The 20,630-nt window shown below is 39.5% G+C and overlaps 1 protein-coding gene across 11 annotated transcripts in view; it reads left to right on the top strand.

Moving 5' to 3' along the window:
- The window catches only part of ABLIM2 (actin binding LIM protein family member 2), a 341,805-nt gene that overhangs the window by 248,101 nt on the left and 73,074 nt on the right, over positions 1–20,630 (top strand). For all 11 annotated transcript variants that reach the window (XM_075752584.1, XM_075752582.1, XM_075752581.1 and 8 more), the window contains exons 3-5: positions 4,980–5,163; positions 14,280–14,395; positions 19,163–19,289. In XM_075752584.1, coding sequence (XP_075608699.1) covers positions 4,980–5,163; positions 14,280–14,395; positions 19,163–19,289 — 427 coding nt within the window. The remainder of the gene's footprint in view (positions 1–4,979; positions 5,164–14,279; positions 14,396–19,162; positions 19,290–20,630) is intronic.

Genomic DNA, 20,630 nt, shown 5'->3' with positions numbered 1-20,630 from the left:
CCAGCTGGCAAGGGGTGCAGCATCTTGACCGAGGGATGGCTAGTAGGTCTGTTTTCAGAGCTACTCTTCTCAGCTTTAAATTGGGACTATTTTAATATCCAAGAAAGTTCAGGTGGAGTCCCTGTGCTCTCTTATGGTCAACTGGGTGTCGAGTTAAATCGTATCAGATCATTCAAAGCGTGCAGGAGCACACAAGGGTTTATGACTCGGGTTGTGGCTGGTGGAGCGTAGCTGGTGGTGGAGGGATGTGTGAAGAGCAGGACAGGAGTATTTGGATTGCCAAAAAGCTGTGACTTCTCCCCCGCCTGCAGAGTCAGTGGGTAAGAGGGAGGACATAACCACAGAGACTCCCTCCTGTGCCCCAGATTCACTCATGAGCTAGATCTTTTAAATTCGTGAATACATTTCAGGACTTTGCAGAGGGTAGCACCTCTCTGAACTGTCACGTACGTGGTCTCTGTTACGGGCGTATGCCAAAATAAGACGTAAAGAAAGGGCCAAAAGTCCACCTTGCTTAGTTTTCTGTGCCAAAAAATGCATTAACAGACTCTCTTTCTTAGGAGTTTTGCTTATAGCTAATAATTTTGGAGGGAACACTAGAAGAACTAATGACCATTGGCAAGAATTGAGATCAAGGGGCCCAATGTGGCATCAAGGTCTGATACAAATGATTTTTGAAACCTCTTTGAATACTGAAATACTAAAAACCTGTATCACTGGTACAGATAACCTCTGTGATGGCTGAGCCTAAATGAAATCTTTTCATCCCAGCTCTTTTCTCTGAAGAAATATTTTACAATGTACCTAACGTTTTTGCGTGAAGAGCCTGTTTTTCTTTAAAAGTTGTAATGAAAAAAAAAACTTTTCTGTCATATGACACATGTAAGATTGCTTCAGCTAAAATCTTCACAAGTTATGTTTTTAGTGAGAAAAAATCAGCTGGCTTTGTAAAAGAAATATTCAAGAAAATGACAGTCCTTTGCCTTAAAAATGTTGTTGCACCAAACTGTATCAGTAGTCATACTGACGTACTTCAGGAGATTTAATAGCCTTGCTGAGCGGAAGAGGTTATCAAATCTCCGAAGAATAAGCATGTCGGCCACTAAATTCAATTTGTTATGGATCTAATTGGTTCCAAATAAATTTATACTATAACCTATTTATATGTCAGTTTATTTCTACTGCTGTATTACACAGAAAGTAGTGTTGTCAGTGAAAAAGAAAGAGCTTGTTTCCTTATTTCCCATGGATTTTCTGCTGTAACCATAGATTTCAAGGACTTGAAATTTTGTGCAGAACAAGGGAAGAGTTGAATAAAACTGTTAGGTGTTTGTTCTATTGTCATGTTTGTGAAGTGCTGATTTTATGAAGACAGATGCATCTGCTTAATTAAGTAGACGCATTAAACAGAAGAACTGTATTTTTCAATGTTGCTATATTTTATGGATGGTATTGTGTTTAATGTACTCAAATCCTAAGAAATTTTTTTAAAAAAATTTTTTTCCTCATTTCATCCAAGCTTGTTTAACATTTGATACTTTTTATGGTTCTGTGATCTCTCTCTTATTATCCCTTAAAAGATTGTCTCTTTAACATAATATTTTAACCATATCTCATAATCCCTTTTTAATATGGCTCAGTCTTCATTCCAAAGGTATAGAGATCTGAGGCCTTTTTTCCCATCTTTTTTCCTTCTTACTGGGATGCTGTTCCATGACCTCTATCCTGTGATGGTCAGAAACACTTGAATTAATTTGCAGCTTCCGTTTATTCATGGCCAGAGTTTCCTCCCTTGTTCTTGCGACAACATTCTCATTGGGTTTAAATAGCTCTTCACCTTGTCTTTAACTATCTCTATTTAAACCTCAGATATATGTTGAGATATTAGTTGTTTCCTAAGATTTATTTCATTTTGTTATGCTAAACAAGCCAAGTTCTGCTTGTCTCTTAAAACAGGCTTTTGTTCTTTTTGTCATCCTGATAGTCCCACTCTGCTGTGAATCAGTCTTTTGTGAAAATAACTGAGCAAGATGTATGTGTGCTCACAAGGTACACTGTCCTTAGTACTATCTAGCTCTGTGGGACCTGCTTGGCCCGGCGTATCCTTACGTATTGCTTCCAAACTTTAATAACTTGTAGTTGTCCTGTGATTGCCAGTATTTGCAGGTCTGTCTTTTCTTCTGCCACTCAGAGGGGAAATTTTTTCTTGCTCCTGTTTGAATGGAAGATGTTTCACCTTGTGCATTTAAAGTAAATCCCTTCTCTGTGTGTCAAGGTATCCAGCTCCCCTTCGATCTGGATCCCCCTCTGCACCGATAGTGCCTATGGGCTGTGGGTCATCAGCACCCTTCATTGCCATGGGTCTGCTTTGTTGTAGCAAGAACATTATTCCTATTGGTGTTTCCCATAGTCATTAATCAGCTCTACTAATAGCCTTCCTTGAGGCTGGGCTTCTACTTCTTCCCAGACCACCGTCATCTTCCCCTTGGCCAATTTCCTAATTGCAATCTTATCCTGTGAATTTCTTCTATCCTGTCTATTGCTCTAGAGCTGCAAGTAGGTGAGATTTACAGCACGTTTTTTATCTAGAAAGTCATGTATCTTGAAACAGCTCTTTGCAGGAATGAAATCATTGACTCTGTATTGTGGAGCAAGTATGTTGGTAAGTTGTTTTTCCTTTTCACGGTCCACTTCATTTCTTGTATTTCTTGCATGAACATCACTGTAGTGTGTTGTGTAGCAAAAGCCACTAGAAGAACATTACTTTGGCATGCAGTTCATTTGCTTGTGTTTACCGCTCATTTTAGCGGGTGAGTAGTAGCTGTAGTAAGATGTTGCCACCACTGGCATAAAGAAATGTTCTATACGGAAGTAAACCTTCCCTGCTCACTTAAGAAACATAATTTTGTCCTTTAATGTTTTTCTCTTATTTCCACTCTGCAGGTTTAAACACTGTATGGTGCAGTTTCAAACTGCTCTGGTGCGTTGTTAGTATCAGCTCAGTGTGCTGCTCAGCCGCATCTTAAATCTGTAATTGATTTGTGGTTTTGTCACACCAGTACATATCCAGGTGAAATACATAGACTAAAAGAAACCCATAATATTTAGCAGGTCGTGCCGTATTTTTGAAGACACTTCAAAAAGCATGTCCTTACTAAAAATTAGAGCAAGGGTGAGAAAGAAAAATATTAAAGTGTGTGTTAAGTTAAAATGTGTGTGATCCTGTGTGATAAAGCACGTGAACAATGTATTGTAAGGTAAATCATCTAACCCATAGTTGTTTTCCATGGCAAATGCAATATAATTGGAATTTTTTTGACTTATAAGAAAGGTTAAGTAACTCATGGTTCTTCAGTTCTTGGTCATATACTAATACAACTCCAGTATGATTGTTGTTTTCTGTCACTTAGTGGTAGGGACCATCTCCAGGGAGAGAGAAGATCAGGATTTAAATGCCCACTTGGTTTAAAGAGGGCCTCCTGTGCTGCGGTCTCTAGCTACTAAGAAAGATGATAAAAAATGGGCAGGTGACTGGATGTGTTTTTGAATGAATGTGACAGGATCCTGTGCTTTCTTGGGTTTCTATGTGTTGGTTTGTGCCTTGAGCAGGCCTACTGGAGACTTGTTTCTCATAGTTTAGATGCACAATGACTGATTCGGGCATTGCAAACAGGCTTTGGTGTGAATTGGGAGGCTTTACATTTAAAAACCAAAGTGCCTTTGGACTCTCTGGTACCTAAGCAGAAGTCTCAGCTTTGAACTTTAGACATTTAGATACCTCTGCTATTTTGGGACCAAGGGACTGATCAGCTCAGTTTTGTACGTACCGCCCAAATCTGACAAGCAACATTCCCACTCTTCTTTTGCATGCTGTATGTGAGTAGTGACACTGCCACGGTCATCTGTTCAGCCTCGTTTGACTGTAAAAGCACCATTTGCTGCTCATAGCACTCCCCTACATGCACGTCCCCAGGAGCAGAAGTACGTAGTAACAAACGTGATGCTGTGATTTTGAGTAAAGTAGTAGTCAGCACAGCAGCAGAATCACCTTTTTGAATTTCAGTTATAAATAAATAAATAAGTGAATAAATCAATTCAAGTCTGTTTTCAAAGATCCTGTTAAATACAGATCGTCTGCATCTGACTCTTTCTGTATGACTTCAGCCAGACTGTTGTTTCTCTCCTTTCCCATCTCAGATATTCTCAAAATGCCAGCCTAGCTCCATCCCTGGTGCAGTGGAGCAAGCCCCTGAAAAGTCTCCCAAGCCTTTGGTTAATCAACTTTACCCTGTTCCTACAGATTTAGCTTAAAAAATATAAATTGACAGATAGAATTAAAAGCTCTACTTTTGCCAGGAGCAGATGGTTCTGGAGATCCCTCCAATTCATACTTGGTGTGTGATGTTTATCAGCTAAATGTTAAGATCTGATTTTAAAAAAGGATCTTGGAAACAGTTGTGGAAGTTTACAGCAGTTGCCATGCACATCAGCCTGCTGCTTACAGGGAGCAGTATTTTAACCACTTTTGTGTCCAGGAGGAATATCAGGCAGTTGTAGAGTAATCTGGCAGAGACGTTTCTTTGTAACATTGGTGCTTTAGATTTTGAAGATTTATATCATTTATGCATTTCCTTTAACCTGTTAAACATAATGGTGGGTAATGTCTATGCTAGTCTTGAACTCGACTCCTAAAGACTTAACTCTGTATTAGCAGCATCTGCACTAAGGTTCATATTTTTACATGGAATAAATCCAAACTATTAGTGTACAAAATACATTGCTGGTGTAATTTACTATGAAAGTAATTTACTATAAAAGTTTTTCAGATGTACAACTGTTCTGTGATCATAAGCTCATATATTGAAGTGCTTAAATGCTCCACTAGAAACCAGACCGATCATTGCTGAAAAATCAGCATTGTCTTAGAGAGCGAGTTTTCCTTTTCCAGCCTTCTGAGTCTGCCTTTTCTCTTCCTGCAGCTTGTGGATGCGACCTTGCTCAAGGAGGATTTTTTGTGAGACAGGGAGACTACATCTGTACTTTGGACTACCAGAGACTCTATGGCACACGGTGCTTCAGTTGTGATGAATTCATTGAGGGAGAAGTGGTCTCAGCACTGGGCAAAACCTATCACCCAGACTGTTTTGTGTGTGCTGTCTGCAGGTATGTTTTCTACATGAAGTTGTATTTCATTTAAAAAGTAGATTTTGCAGACGAATGCCAGGCATTCAAACTCATAGCATATAGATGGGAAAAAAATAGTTCTCTTTTCTATTATCCACTCCTTAAAAAGTAATAGTGTTTTTTTTTAAAAAAAAACATATTCTTAGTACCTCATTTTTTTTCAAATGCTTTTTCTGTTTTATGGTGTGAGATTTTCAAAGTACTTGAGAAACTGCCACCGCCTCTGCCATCAGACCTTTTGCCCCAAATGTTGCTTTATTTCTCCAGTGTCTGCTAGTTTGTGTTTTGTTGACTATTTTGTCTGTTGTTGACTGAAGTTACAAAGGATTCCAATGCCAGTGGCTGAGTCTTCGGTGAGCCGAGTGGATACCGTATTAATAGCTTTAACCCAAAGTTTCACAGTGCTGCTTCCCAGAAACTCCAATAGTCATTTAAAACAGGACAGAAAGGTCCTGGACTCACAAACACTTACGTACGTGTGAGATTTCACTGAGGGTCTCCAGCAGCCATGGAGGTGACAAGTGACACAGCACACAACGTTTTCCCCCACTACAGCCCAGCGTAGTTAAGTGGGATCATTCCCACGTGGGTGTGCGCGATGTTGCGACCCGGTATTGGTGGGGATGTTTGCAGGCTCTGCAGTACAAGTGATTGATGTCCATTTGACCTGCATCTTAATCCTCTTCCGTGGAAATAGCACAAACAAATCTGTTGAAGACTTCAGGAAGAAACTTGAAGTCCACCAAGCCTTCACATATGCACTGTTATAGTAGTTTGAAGGAAATGGAAATGCTGTTATAATTTTTCTGGCTAAACTCGAGCCTTTAGCAGTACCAGAGAAGTGACGCCATGTTCAAAGAGAAGGCACAGCAGGGCACGGATGCACCACATTGTAGATGCTTTATGTGCTGGTGCCACGTTCGGGTGGCTGTGCTGTCCAAAACCAGCGTGTCCATGTCGCTGTGGCCATCTGCCCAGCTCGTAGGGCTCCCGAGCTCAGATGTCCTCCTGTGCCTGTGCAGAAGCAGGACTTTGAATTCCAGAACAGCCGTGGTTCATGGCAGGATATCAACTTAATATATCAATTGCAGGAATAATTATATAGCCATGTTAAGGGGAAGACTCAGCGACTGACAAGCCTTTGTTATATTAAATTTTGTCCAAGTTTTGCTATTTTTAATAGGAGATTTTTTTCCTTTTGGATACTTTAAACAAACGTGAAGGGTAAAGATAAGAAAAAAACCACCTTTTTAATTATTATTTTTAAATAGGAGGAAAGATGATTTAATTGGCTAATTGTGGATCTCCTGAGTTAACTGCTGACTGCACATGCTCTTGGCCTGCAGCCTGTCAGTATTACAGCTCTTCTGCAGATAAGCACAGCTAATTCTTGGTACCTTTCTTCTTAGCACGGGTACCTTCTGTAAAGTGAGGTACTTCTTCATTTAAGAGAAAAGCTAAAACTGGCTGATTCCATTTTCCTATTAAATGTGCTTGTATCCTCAGCCGCACCATTAGCGTTTAGCATCGAGGCATAAATCATTTACCTGTGTGTTCCTGTACTTAGCAGCACGGTACCTACCTCAGGGTTCAGTCAGGCTGTTGCATATACCAACCTCCTGCTTTATTTAGTCAGTCCTTCAGCTGATAGTTTGGAGCTTGGTGGTACAATTTGTCTTGTTTCCCTGGCAATTCAGAACAATTTTTCACATGACTTAGCTACTTATTCTTAGGTACCTAACAATTCAGGTGAGCTGAATTGCAATACTGTGAAAGTACTCACTAGAACACGCTACACATACCATGTGTATTGAAGACTTGCTAAAGCTTTTAAAAAATGAAGTTCCTGATACAACAGTATTTCATAGAAAAAAAAAAAATATTCAGAGATATTCCCTAACCTTCTGTATAAGTAAATAGTTGGATTAAAAGCTATTTCACTGATGAAGTTTCCAATTGCTGCTATCTAAAACTTCAGTAGAAAGATGCAAATCTGCTTGCGTTGCTTTCCTTAGAAGGACACACAAATTCATGTTGTCTTTATCAGAGCCAACTAACGCCCTTCTGACTAGCAGGATTCAATTAGTGTCTCCCAGGGGGGTTATAACACTGACTTGTGGTGCAGAGCAACAGAAGAGTCCTGTCATTTGTTTATAGTAAAAAAACTGGACCAGGTCTTCAACTGCTCTAAATCAGCATTGCTTCAATTACCCCAGTCTTTACAAGCCAGACATAATTTATATTTTTTACAGGAAAGAGTGTCCTATCTACACATCATCATCATTTATTTTATTGAGTGATATCCTTAGTAAAAATAAGCTAGGTAGACTGTAAATGCAAGTGGTATAAGCAGAAAAAATAACTTTTTCTTTGTTTAAAAAAATATTAAAAGGCAAAAAAATAGAACCATTTGATTTGAGGTACAGGATTGTAAAGTGCTCTACTTTGGCATTTTCTTTGGTGGGAAGAATCAGGAGTACCATTTGTGTCCTTATTGCGTACAGATGGGCAGAAACCTGAAATAATGGGCCAAAAGCAGGCTGTCTGAGGCAGTTGGCTCATCACGCAAACTGCATCTGATGTTGCCTTTTACAGCTGGACTTTAATGTGGGTGCTCTGTTAGAAATCTGATTTCCAGAGCGGTATGAACTTGAGAGGTGATGATGGCCTGACAGTGGGGCTGATCCTGCTCTCATAGAAACGAAGCAAGACCCTTACCAACTTCCGCAGGCAAACACTGGCAGCAGAAGGCACTGTGCGCTCATGACTTGGGTCTCCAGAGTGGTGCAGGATTGTTAAGCACTTTAAATGAGCACTTTTAGAACCTGTATTTCTGTAGCTCTGAAGTAACGCTTTTAAACTGTTCCTGCGTTGAACCAGTCACAGTAGCAACTCCTTTTTTTCTTATTTTCAGAGAAGATAAGATTTTAATAGAAACTGGGGGGCGGGGAGTGTATATTGCTTCAGATGGTAAAATCAGTGGGAAAAGCTAGCTGGAGCAGTGGGACAAAGCCATAACACAAACCCATTTGTTTTCTGGAGTGATTACATTTTCTGGAGGTATTACTACTTTTGAACGCCACGTGGCCCGGTGTCCCAGAAAAGAGCTGTATTCCCTGGTGCCCTCTGCACTGCGGTGACAAGCTGCTGCCCTCCTCTCTGAAAAAGCTTGTGTGTTAGAAAGCCAGCTCTTCCCTGGGCATCCCTTGGGACTCAGATGCTATTGCCCTGGGCAGCCACAGGTCAAAGTGTGAAAAAAATGAAGTAGTATTCAGAGAAAAACTATTAAAAGTATAGTATAATGTATCGTCCTATGGGATTGTTTCTCTCTATCTTGCATTGACCAGGTGGCTGTTAAACAAATTCAGGTTTTAATTGCATGTTTGCTCTGCTGGCGTAAAGATTGAGGACTTAGTCCTTTCTTCTTCCAGTGCTGTTCGTAGTCTAGTGAAACTTGTTTTCTGCTTTTGTGTTTTGGGATGATAATGCCTAAAACTAGGAATGAGTAGAAGAATAACAACATATATTCAAAAATGTTGCATATTAACTGCCTACTCTGAATTCCCAGGAAGTGGATGAGCGATCTTATTCTTACAGTTCCATTAACTGGAAGGAACTGTGCCCTGCAGAGGGCTGCCAAAGACATTTCCTTTGAAAGGTCCGTGTGTTTGTAAGAGTGAAATAGAGAGATGGAGAAAATTAGGGCTATCTGTTGCAATAGAAGCTGAGTTTTATTAAACTTGTGCACACAGTTCTTAGATGGCTATCAGAGACAGGACTGTATGGCTCCCAGGAGTATCTTATGCAGGATAGAAAAGGACAGGAAATTGAGTCTTTCAAAAAGCAATGGGTAATTGTACCTGTGATACTAGTTTTGAAAATGGAATTTTCAGGAGAAGTCTTAGTGTGATAAGTTAATCATATGTAAGACGTATGGTCTGCATTAGGTTGTACTATACATGGACTCTGTATTTGATTTCAATGGTATTGATGTCCTGTGTGTGCCTAGGGTATGAAAAATCTGGCATTTGGTTTTATGGGTTAATATAACTGGTAAAGTTCAGGAGGGGGCGGTGTGTTTATTCACCCAGTTGGAGGAATGTATATAATTGTTATCCCTTTAATTTAAGTATTCTTGTAACTATAAGTTGGAAAAATACAGCTTTTTGTGACATGTAAATAATGAAGAAAGAAGGAAAATTTGACTCTTAGCTTGGGGATAAATTAGCACATAGGTTCTGGATTAGTGTTTCCTTTACAGAATTTGGATAACTAAGTTCTATGTTTTGTCTGAATTTAGGAAGTTTTCTCTTGAAACACCATATCAACAGAAGTTGAATATATGCCATGTAGAGGTGAATAATATGTGGAGGGGCAAGAGGCAGTTACCTATTCTCCAAGGGATTTTGTGCTACACACAGATCTAAAAGTTCTCTCTGTATTTCTATTATTTTCAAGAAGGTAATTCACTGTGACCAGGCAGTTGAATATAAAAATCTAGAAAACTGAAAACTTTTTTTTTTTTCCAGCAGAGGGTTTTATAGTCCTATGTATAGCACTATTATTTCTAGAAAGAAGCTGAAAGCTTTTGTGTATTCCAACACATATGGAGTGTTGGGATGGAAGGATACAGGCTCTTTAGGAAGGATGGGCAGGGCAGACGAGGAGGGGGTGTCATCTCTATGTCAATGACCAGCTGGAGTGCATGGAGCTCTGCCTGGGGATGGGTGAGGAGCTGACCGAGAGCTTATGGGTCAGGATTAAAGGGAGGGCAGGGACAGAGGACATTATAGTGGGGGTCTGCAACAGGCCACCTGACCAGGAAGACCAAGTGGATGAGGCCCTCTATAAACAGATAGGAGCAGCCTCAGGCTCACAAGCCCTGGTCTTCATGGGGGCCTTCAATCACCACGGTATCTGTTGGAGGGATAACACAGCATGGCATAAGGAATCCATAAGGTTCCTGGAATGCGTTGATGGTGATAGAGAGTGATCTCCAAGTGATAGAGAAGCCAACAAGGAGAGATACCATGCTGGACCTTGTTCTCATCAACAAGGAGGAGCTGGTGGGGAATGTGAAGCTCAAAGGCAGCCTTGGCTGTAGTGATGATGAAATGGTGGAGTTCAAGATCCTCAGGGCAGCGAGGAGGACGCACAGCAAGCTCACTACCCCAGATTTCAGGAGAACCTTGGCCTCTTCAGGGACCCGCTTGGTAGAGTACCATGGGACAAAGGCCTGGAGGGAAAAGGGGCCCAAGAAAGCTGGTTAGTGTTCAAAGATCACCTCCTCCAAGCTCAGGAGTGATGCATCCCAACAAAAAGGAAGTCAGGCAAAAATTCCAGGAGGCCTGTGTGGATGAACAAGGAGCTCCTGGACAAACTCAAACACAACAAGGAAGCCTACAGAAGGTGGAAGCAAGTGCAGGTAGCCTGGGAGGAATACAGAGAAATTGTCCAAGAAGGTTAGGAAAGCTAAAGCTCTGATAGAATTAAATCTGGCCAGGGACGTCAAGGGCGTTCTGAAATGAGTAGCTTTGCTCTCCTCATAGCCCTGACCATATGCTTCTGTTAATTTTCTTATATCAAATTTAGTTGACTGTTCAGCCACAGAGTCAGATCAGTAACTTAAAGAACAGAACGCCATCCTTCCGCTCTGAAAAAAATTGAACATTTTCTTTTGGTCGAGAAAGCTTGAATGACTTGCCCACAGCTGCATAGGTTAAGACATCATGCCGAGAAGGACAAAATCGGGACCAGATCTTTCAGGTTCAGTACACAATTACCCTGGATTAGGCTGATAGTGGTTTGATGTTTTACAATATAATTTTGCTGGTCAGCTCCAGTCATTTCTGGGTTTACAAATATTGTAGGCAGGTGGATAAAACAAAATTTACTGGGAAGCGAATCATAGATGTATTAAAATTCTACAAGTCATTTCAGAGAGCTCCTTTAAAGATGCTCTTAATTCTCATTTTAAAAATAGATTAGCAAACTGTGAACATCACACTGAATATTTTTAAAAGGATAAGTAGCTAATTAAAACTCATACCTAGCAATGTTCAGAGGGTGACTGGTGGTGAGATGTCATTATATTCAAAGGCAGATACACTGCTCTTAACCTACAGTACTATATATAGTCCTGCTCACAAGTTAAACAGCTCGGAAACTGAAACCTCGTTAATTGACTGTTACCACCTTCTGTTGTGCCTTCACTCGTACTGGCATTGAAATCCTCGAGCAGGACTTCTTGTGCAAGGGAGAGGTCAGATGTTACAGAAATACTGGCAAACTGTGTTGTATATGAATTCTCGATTCCCAGTGAACAAAATAGTGACGGAAATGATAAGACTTAATTATGGGTTTGGAAGACCAGCAAGGGAAGGCAATGTCTGCCTGTGCCTTTGGGTGGACAACTTCCAAGGAGGATTTCCCTGCTTTCATAGAGCAAGATGTCTTGCAGACGTGGAAAACTTAATTGAGAAGTGAAAGTGTTGCCCTCTGCTCTCTGAATGGAAGGGCACAGTGATTAGTTTCTAAACTTTCAGAAAGTAAACCAAAGAAGATATGTTTATGGAGTAGGAAAGCCCCCACATGCCCTCTCCCCTAAGGAGGCTCTGTGGGCATGCTGTGGTACCTGTGAGCTTTGGCGTGTTTGCTGGGTGTCATCTACCTGGCTCTGTCTTTGTGCCATAGGACGTCAATTATCCTATTTTTCTCTTCTAGTTTTAACTTATTTTCTTTCAGATTGTCTAATTGCCTAATGGAGATAAGCCAGTTCAAAGTGATCGGTCCCTGCTTCTACTTTACTTGATGCTTGGTGCATCTGTTTGAGATGGGCTTCTGTGTTCAGCTGGAAGTTCAGCTAGATTTTTGTTAGGTAAATCATTGAGTCAAAAAATATGTTGACCTTCCCTCTGGCTACTGCTCCTAATATACTAGATACGAGAATGTTCGGTCATTGCAGTACTTCTTCAGAGCAGTGAATCATTCATGACTTCCAGTACATCCCCATCTCCAGGATTATTAATGAGGCAAAGCCTGCCATTTTCCTGAGATGTCTCATCAGAGTCCAGTTGGGTCATTAGCTGAGTCCCAGTCTTGGTCCCTATAAAGACCATGGAAAAACATACTTGATGGTAATGTCCTGCCCATGGCATGCAACTGTGCATAAGAATAAAAGATGTCAGGGTAGTTGTGTGGCAGTGTAGTTGTGTGATTGTATCTGTGGAGCAGCTTACCATTTTTGTGGGGGTTTAATTTAGAGCAAATTACCAGTGGTCATAATAAATCTATGGGTATCTGTAAGTGAAGATGAAATCATAGAACGGTTTGGGTTGGAAGGGACCTTAAAGATCATCTGCTCCCAACCCCCCTGCCATGGGCAGGGACACCCTCCACTAGACCACATTGTCCAAAGCCCCATCCAACCTGGCCTTGAACACTTCCAGGGATGGGGCATCCACAACCTCTCTGGGCAACCTGTTCCAGTGCCTCACCACCCTCACAGCAAAGAATTTCTTCCTAACATCTAATCTAAATCCTGTCTGTTATAGTAGAGAGAGTATTGACTTCTTCTGATCAGGTTATTGAGCAAAGTTCATGATAGAAAATCCTCTCTTGAACAGGTGGAAATTTAGGGCTCCTGGATCTGTACTAACATGGCATTAGACTGTTTGTGTCAGAATCACACCTGGAGCATTTAGTTACGTCAAAGAGCAAGACAATTTTAAAGGCTATTTCCATAAAATATTTTTCCTTAGCTTAACTTTAGGTGAGTAAGAAAGTAGCAAGTATTTAGAGTGTTAAGGCATTAGTGAAGGAAAAAAAAAAGAGGTGAAAAGCAGAATTCATTATCATATACCCAACGATATAAAAATATTTAAACTCAATGTGTCCCTATAATTTTTAAAGTATTGCCTATGATCCAAAACAGATGACTGTGTTGAACAATTATTTAGCTGGTTTAAAATAGATTTTAGTAACACTATTTAGAAACAAAGGACAGCATTGCTTTTTTTTTATCTTTTTAAGTAATAAAAATTTTCTTTCAAATGCAACACAAATGTAGAATAAGCCACTTTTGGGTGGTTTAGGGAGCTAAATAATATTTATGCTTAGAAAGAAGTATTTGTGTGGCTTTTGTAGTGAAGACAACCTCTCGGTATGAATTTGGTAGCGTTTGTGGGGGAATGTCATGCAGAGTTTCAAGGAAATGTTAATGAAATAATCTAATTGGATGGACTTCACCATGAGGCAGAAGGCCCACATTATGTTTGTGCCCCACTTAAGCCATATTTTCATGCTCACTTGGGATTTAGTTGGACATGAGCTTTGGGTGGACTGAAATGTGTTTCTAAATCCTCATCATCTTTTGCTGCATTACAAAATGATTTATCCATCTGGTCATCTTAGAGAAAAAACCTCAGCAGTTTCTGTGCCCAGACAAGAAAGCTCACAGTGGAAAGCTTTGTTTTTTTAAGGACATTGATAAAAAGGAAGGATTTAATTATGTGTAAGGAGAGCGGTTGTTGAGTGGTGCAGACACGTAATGTAGATGCTTCGGGTTTTATAACCGGGATGAATTTTCTCCTATGAGAGTTCACCAGCATTTGCTTTCTGAGCAGAGAAGGACTTTCATATAGTCAAAGTTGGGAGGACAAGTGCTGTTTTTTTAACATATAAAAGTCATCACTCTCATGCAGCATTTTAACAACATAAAAGCAGCTGCTTTTGCCTGCACTTACTCCCTGTAATGCCAATTTTATTTTCATTCTGTAACTGATCCGGTTAGTGATCAACCCTTGCTGATGCTACATTTCTTAGATACACAAAGATTTCTACTTGAGTGCTCAATGTGTCTTTGTAGCTTTAGATATTTTTTTTTTCTAAGTAGCTGTAACATCTGCATTTGGAATTGTCTGTTTGAAATGTCCCTTCAATACCGCAGCCTCCAAGCGGCTGAAAAACTGTGAATGAGAACTGGACAAGCAGAGAAAAAGAAACCAGAGTAATAAACAGTCCCTTTATGGAAAGATATTTTGTTTTGATAAAGGCGTGAGACTGTAACCTGTTTGCTTGTGTTTCCTCTGTTGTAGGCTGCCTTTCCCTGCGGGCGACCGGGTAACTTTTAACGGGAAGGAGTGCATCTGCCAGAAATGTTCCCTGCCCCCTTCCAGCAGCACCGGCTCTTTCCCTGTGCAGAACCTGCGAAGTAAGTAGGGGTTCCTGCTCTTTTCTGTTGGCACTTCTTAGTCTGCACAGGTTTGAAGAATAAAATTCTACACCAATGTGTGTAACTGGAATTTCTGCCACTATGCTGCATAAAAGGTGTCAAGAAATACAATGCAGTCATGTGAAAAAGTATATGCTCGTTTTCTGAGAAAGTCTGATATTAAAAAGAATCACAAATGGTGCCATCATAGGATTAACAATACACAGAACTTCTCAAAACGTTTGATTAAAACTGGAGTAAATCAAATTATTTGGAGAAAGGTGTAATATAGATGTTAATATTTTTGAGGATTTAGTCCAACCCCAGCTAAAATAAAATCTAACATGAGATTTAAAAATTTGTAAGTCTTCCAGTATTGCTTCAGAAAATATCAGTGGCAGGGCTGCATGGCTAAATACTACACAGGAAGTGTTAATGTGTACAACGTGACCGGGGGACATTTGCCATGACCTCAGTACTGTCATGTACTATCAGAAGATACAAACACCGCAGAGAAGAAATGTAGTCTTCTCATACCACCTTTTTTGCAGCAGATCATAGAGTGGCGTTGTCGCTGTGAACTCTGTTCCTCTGCTGAGCTGCTGTGCTTTAACAGTCAACCACTGCCTTTATGTAATTAAACAGCAACAGCAATTCAATTAAACAGCAAAGATGGAAATATTTTTAATGACTATCACATCACATCGAGCTGGATTTGACATGGCTGAGGAAGTGCCCTGTAGATTGCTCATCTTTGTATATAAGGAATCCAGCCCACTTCAGGAAGTAATCTCTCTTTTTATTTTTTTTTTTTCTCTTTTCTGTTTTTCCCCCTACATCTCTGTAGAGAAGTTTTCACCATCTTCTTTCTCCAGTTTCTCAGCAAAAGCTGCTGTGTGAATGCAGTGAGAGAAGCTATGCTGATTCCTCTCTTGCTAATGCCGTTCCCTTTTTGGGAAGGGGATGGCCCTCTCAGGTGCTTTCTCATGTCACTTTTTCCAGAAATGGATCATCCTCAGCCATGTCGGCTGGCTGCATTTTGCAGATCCATACTTTAATGGCCTATCGTCTGTCTCCTTGTCATATGGGAGAAGTGCCTTTGACTTTAATGGACATCATTTGCATGGTTGAGTACTGACAGAACAGCTTCATTTGATTATCTGTGATACAGAATCTTGTAATGTATTTACATTCCCTTTCTCTGTACACACACGCACCCCATGGAGAGTTTTTCTTGCATTGCATTTCCTCAGCACTCTCAGGTCTTACCTCAAAGGGAAACAGCACTGGAAGCATGTCTTTGTGGCAAAACCTGACCTTGGAAAACAAAAGCTTAGCTTTTCCCCAAATAAAATCTCAAATGTCTGTATTTAAACCTCAGATACAGGTCTGCTTTAAATCTCATTAGAAATGGATGAAGTCTTTCGATAGGTTTCAGTGGAATTAGTTAAGAGCTTTGGTTCAAGCTTGGATGATATCTGCCACACTGTAGACTCGACTTCTAAAGGAATTTGTTCTCATCTTCACCCGAGACTAACCAGCTCTGCTTTTCAAACGATGTACTGATGGGTGAGCTGATAGATATTAATGACTTCTCAAAAGGCAAACTGAAGTCCATATCTGGCCTGCAAGTAAATTATGCCATGATGTTGCCAGGATCCCAGATAAATATCCTCCTTATAGAGTAGACTTATATTGTAGACTATATCCTTTCTTATCTCTTCCTTACTCCCATTTCCCCAGTGTCTTGCAGTGCAGCTGCAGGCCAGCATCGTCTGATGTCATGGTGACATGCGGCATCCAGCTGACCCAGGAGCTGTGGAGCTCATGGGACTCAGGAAATTGGGTAGCAATGGTATAATCCTTCCTTGGTGTGAGGAATAGAGCTTTGATGGGTCAATGGGAAGCACTGCAGCCACAAATACATAGAGGTGCGTGCATGTATATGTAGCAGGATATGCAAGAGCCTGACCAGTGACAATACACAGAAAATTAAGGAAATATCTAAAAAGATAATAAAGAATTTGGGAAGCGTTCAGATTAATATGTAATGTGGGAAGGGGCAATATGTAATACCACCTGTTTTCCAAGCACCTAATCCCTAGGCTAGAACCAGTGTTTCAGGAATAAAAAAGCAGTGTCAGAGACATCTTGTTTGAACTGGAAAATTGAAAGTCCAGAATGGCTGTCTGTAGGTATGCTACATATTACACAAAGCAATAAATGGTGTTAGTGTCTCCTTGTGTTAACAACACTCTTCTTGGAAAAGACCTTCATGTTTTAACCGAACAGTTCTTTTTATAAAAGAACAGTAGTGCACAAAAACACGTGACTTCAAGCAAGCTGTGTCAAGGACCAAGTGATATGTTGCCCCACTGTTACATCAGCTTTCCTCTTGTCTCAGAACTGCCTGATACATACTGTGTATGTTATTTGTTGGCCTATTTATCTCTGACTTGAGCTCAAGAATGCTTTTAGGACATCTCTTGGGACCCAGCACCAACATCACTGCCCCTTCTGACCAGTCCTATTTTCATCCTCCCACTTTAGTTTTGACCTCCTTTATGCATTACGTTTGGAAGAAATGAAGAATGTCTAATATTTGCTTTTTGCCTGAGTCCTTGAATTTTGTATTATTGTATAAATACCTACCTACCTGTTTTGTTTCTTTTATAAAATGCTAGCTGTGAAAACCTGTTGTGGCAGTGTTGATGTTGAAAGAGTACTCGGGGAAGAATATCGACATATAGCAGCAAATTGATGTATTCTGCAGAGTTATTGGTTGAAATTAGGTGAGTCACCAAAGGATCCTGCATCCAAGACAGGAAGACAAGGACGTTGCATCAATAGGCACTGTTGGCATAGCAACCACAATATTTGTTTTTAATTATCTGGAACTTAACAGAGAAAATAGCAGTTAGGAATAAAAATGTAGCTCACAAAATGCTGCATTTCTGCCCACCCAGGCATAAACCAGATGAAAGGTGAATGATATCTCAGCACACGATGTTGTATTAAGTTTGTGAAATAAACCTTAAACCAGTGAGATTAAATTAGATTGCCAGATGAACTCCTGGTGCAGGGGGGATCACAACCAAATTTCTTATTGCAGTTAAAGGATAGATACTGCAGTATTTATTGTCTTGTAGGACTAAATCCAGACACACCCCCAAATGTTCTCTTTTATTAGCAAAATTCAAATGTTCTGATCTCTGGTGCACACACACTTTTCCACATATTGGTACTCTACAGGGTGACATTAGAGAGGCAATTATTGCTCTCTTAATCCATTCCAAATCCACAAAAGGAAAATAAGAACTATCTGTTATTGTTGTGCACTCAGAAATTAAACATTTACAATGGCACTAGCAGAACATCTCATTAGGGTCACGTAACCAACTAAATAGACTCTTAAATCAGAAAGTTTTTAAGAGGACTGTTTAAATCTTTTAATGAGATCCTATGCTTGAAGTTCTTTCTTAATAACTAGATAAGTCGTTTTTTAATGCTTTTGTGTATCTTTCTCTTCCATGCAAGACATTGTTGTGTTTTTTTTTTTCTTCTGGCATCTCTAAATGACTCTTCTTTGTCTTTTCTCTAGCAAATTGTTGGTATACATGAAGAATTCCTAAAAATAATTAATAAATATGGTTTCAGATAAGATGCAGAATCTAATCATATTGAGAATTAGAAGGATTGCCGAGATACTGATAATAGAATCAGTTTATTACTGCTGTTTGTTCCTATTTTTCCACATATTCTATTTTAAAATTTTGTAAGAAAATTATATGTAGACCAGAATTTACAGAGTCAAGAGTGACTGAGAGCTGGACCCTGTCAGGTATTAGAGGATTCATTTGGGATATAGAAACCCAGGATCAAATCCCATGTCTATGTAGCATCCCTAAACAGGGCCCTTACTACTGGACTGTTGGCCTGGAAGCTGAGAGTAGATTTGGCTTTTGCTACCGTAATTAAAAGCATCCGTCATTTAGAAAAAACAAACAAAACCTAAACCAAAACAAAAAACCTCAAAACTTGTCCTCGGTTATTTTTCACAGGCAGTATAGCTATTTCATATATAGCCTGTTTAAGCAGCATAGCTTAGCCTGTGTTATCTACTTATGACATGTTTTGCATTTAATTTTCTTTAGAACTTTTTGGAGCTTTATATAAGTCAATTTCTATAATAAATATATAGCCAGCCATCACTTTCACGTGTTGCAATGTCACTACTATTCAGTAATTTGTAACTGTCAACTATTGGTGTACTTTCCCTGGTTACAAAAGTTCACATCAGAATTTCAGATAAATTTTTTCTACAGTTGCAAAAAAGAATTTTGAACTATGAGTAAAGCTTTGAGACCCGGAAGCAAAGTCTAATATGAAGGTTCAATTATTTGTTTTAATCTCATTGCTTTTATGTCTTTTTTATTAATTTTATTGGGCTGATTTGCGATGCTTGGAAACTTAATCAGCAAAACTTCCTATCTTTTAGATACAGTATAAATTAATTAAAATAAAACCAAAGTCACTAGGAAACCTAAGTCATTAGGGGTTTTTTCTAATGATTCATGTCCTCTAGCAATGTCAAGGTGATATTAGGGCAGCACCTCTGTCATCCATCAGTGAGCAGCCAGCAGCAAGCTTTGGAGCCTGCACGAGGTGTTACTGGGACACCGGTGGATCCTCACACTGCAGTAAGCAGTATTGTTGCGTGACCATCTAAAGCGTGTGATTCACTCATATTGGATTTTTCTCTTGCAGATTGCGGGGGCTGTGGTTCAGAAATAAAAAATGGGCAGTCATTGGTTGCCTTGGACAAACACTGGCATTTGGGCTGTTTTAAGTGCAGTACCTGTGGCAAGCTGCTGAATGCAGAGTACATCAGCAAGTAAGTTGAGTAGAGGAGCATTTTCACTCGTTTTCAGCATTCTTTTCATACCAAATAATTAATTTAGCATTGCATATACTTTAGTTTTTATTTATGAATGTTTGGAGATATATAAAAGATTAAAAATTATCTAAATTATTATCTAGATTGTATTAAAAGCAGAAGAAATCCAGTGAAGAAAAGTAGAAGTCAAATTTGTCCATTTACCTGGAATGAGACTTGCCAAAGCAGCTATGCTATGGAAAGGCAATGGGTGGAGTAAGCTTCAAAGTCCTATAGATACGCCCTTAGTTGTCTGACTTTGTGTGATGCTGTAATGTGAACTAGCAGATATTATACCCTCCATGTGCTTCACATAAGCAAAACTGTTGTCAAAAAGTTCATTAAGGAGGTACGTATCATGCTTTTGTGCTGCTCCAGACCCTTATGCTGTCAGCTTTGGACTGACTATGATGACAGCGATGAGAGGGCGCACAAAGCACATGCAGACCAAGTCACATGTCAGCACTCATATCAGTCCAGTGAGATACAGGGCTTTCTCCAGCCAAGGCACCTGGGATTAATTTCTGCTTTGGAGAAGTGTGTTGATATGATGAAATTTTCTTAAACAGCAAAGTAACTCAATCACCAGTGCCCAGAGATGGTGGAATTCCAGAGGCGATGTGCCACTGACTTCCAATAATTCTTTGAATTTAGGTTAGTACAAGTATAACATTTAATTTCACAGCTTGCACTGGAGAAACAATATTTAATAAAAGGGTGTTCTTAAATAAGGCTTTGCATTATCTCAGATGTTATGCTACTCTGCTGTATTTTGGTACAGTGCTTTTTTTTGCTTGTTATTTAATAATTAAACCCCCATAAATTGTAAATATCTAGTTATTTTGAAGTCCTCTTTTCAAATCCTCAGCTAAATGCCAAACAAAATAACTCAAGACAAGAAACATCCTGGTTTCAATTAATTCAATTAGTTATTGTGATAACTTATAAGTTAGTCTCTAAGTAATCCAACTTGTATGCTATAAAATTAATTTTTATGTTTCTCCACGGAAATGTCCATTAAAATTATGCCTCTGCTAATAAATCTGTCTGATCATGGCCTGTTTTAACATAACACACTAAACATATTTTACTATGTTTAACTTCCACTTTGAAAGAGGAGAAGAGTCTCCAGTTTCTTCTAGAGTAATTTATTTTCATTCATCAGTTTAATGGTCTTAAGTGTAAATTTTTTTAAAATTGTGATCTAAATGTAAAATTAACAAATAGGTTCATTTCAGAGCAATAACCCAAGTGTTCTAGTTCTGACTTTTTAGAATAAAAGCTAAGACTTCTGTTTTA

This window comes from Balearica regulorum, chromosome 4 (genome assembly GCF_011004875.1).
Source record: "Balearica regulorum gibbericeps isolate bBalReg1 chromosome 4, bBalReg1.pri, whole genome shotgun sequence".
Classification (NCBI taxonomy): domain Eukaryota; kingdom Metazoa; phylum Chordata; class Aves; order Gruiformes; family Gruidae; genus Balearica; species Balearica regulorum.
The sequence above is the reverse complement of the archived record's forward strand: the minus strand, read 5'-3'. Positions and strand labels throughout refer to the sequence as shown.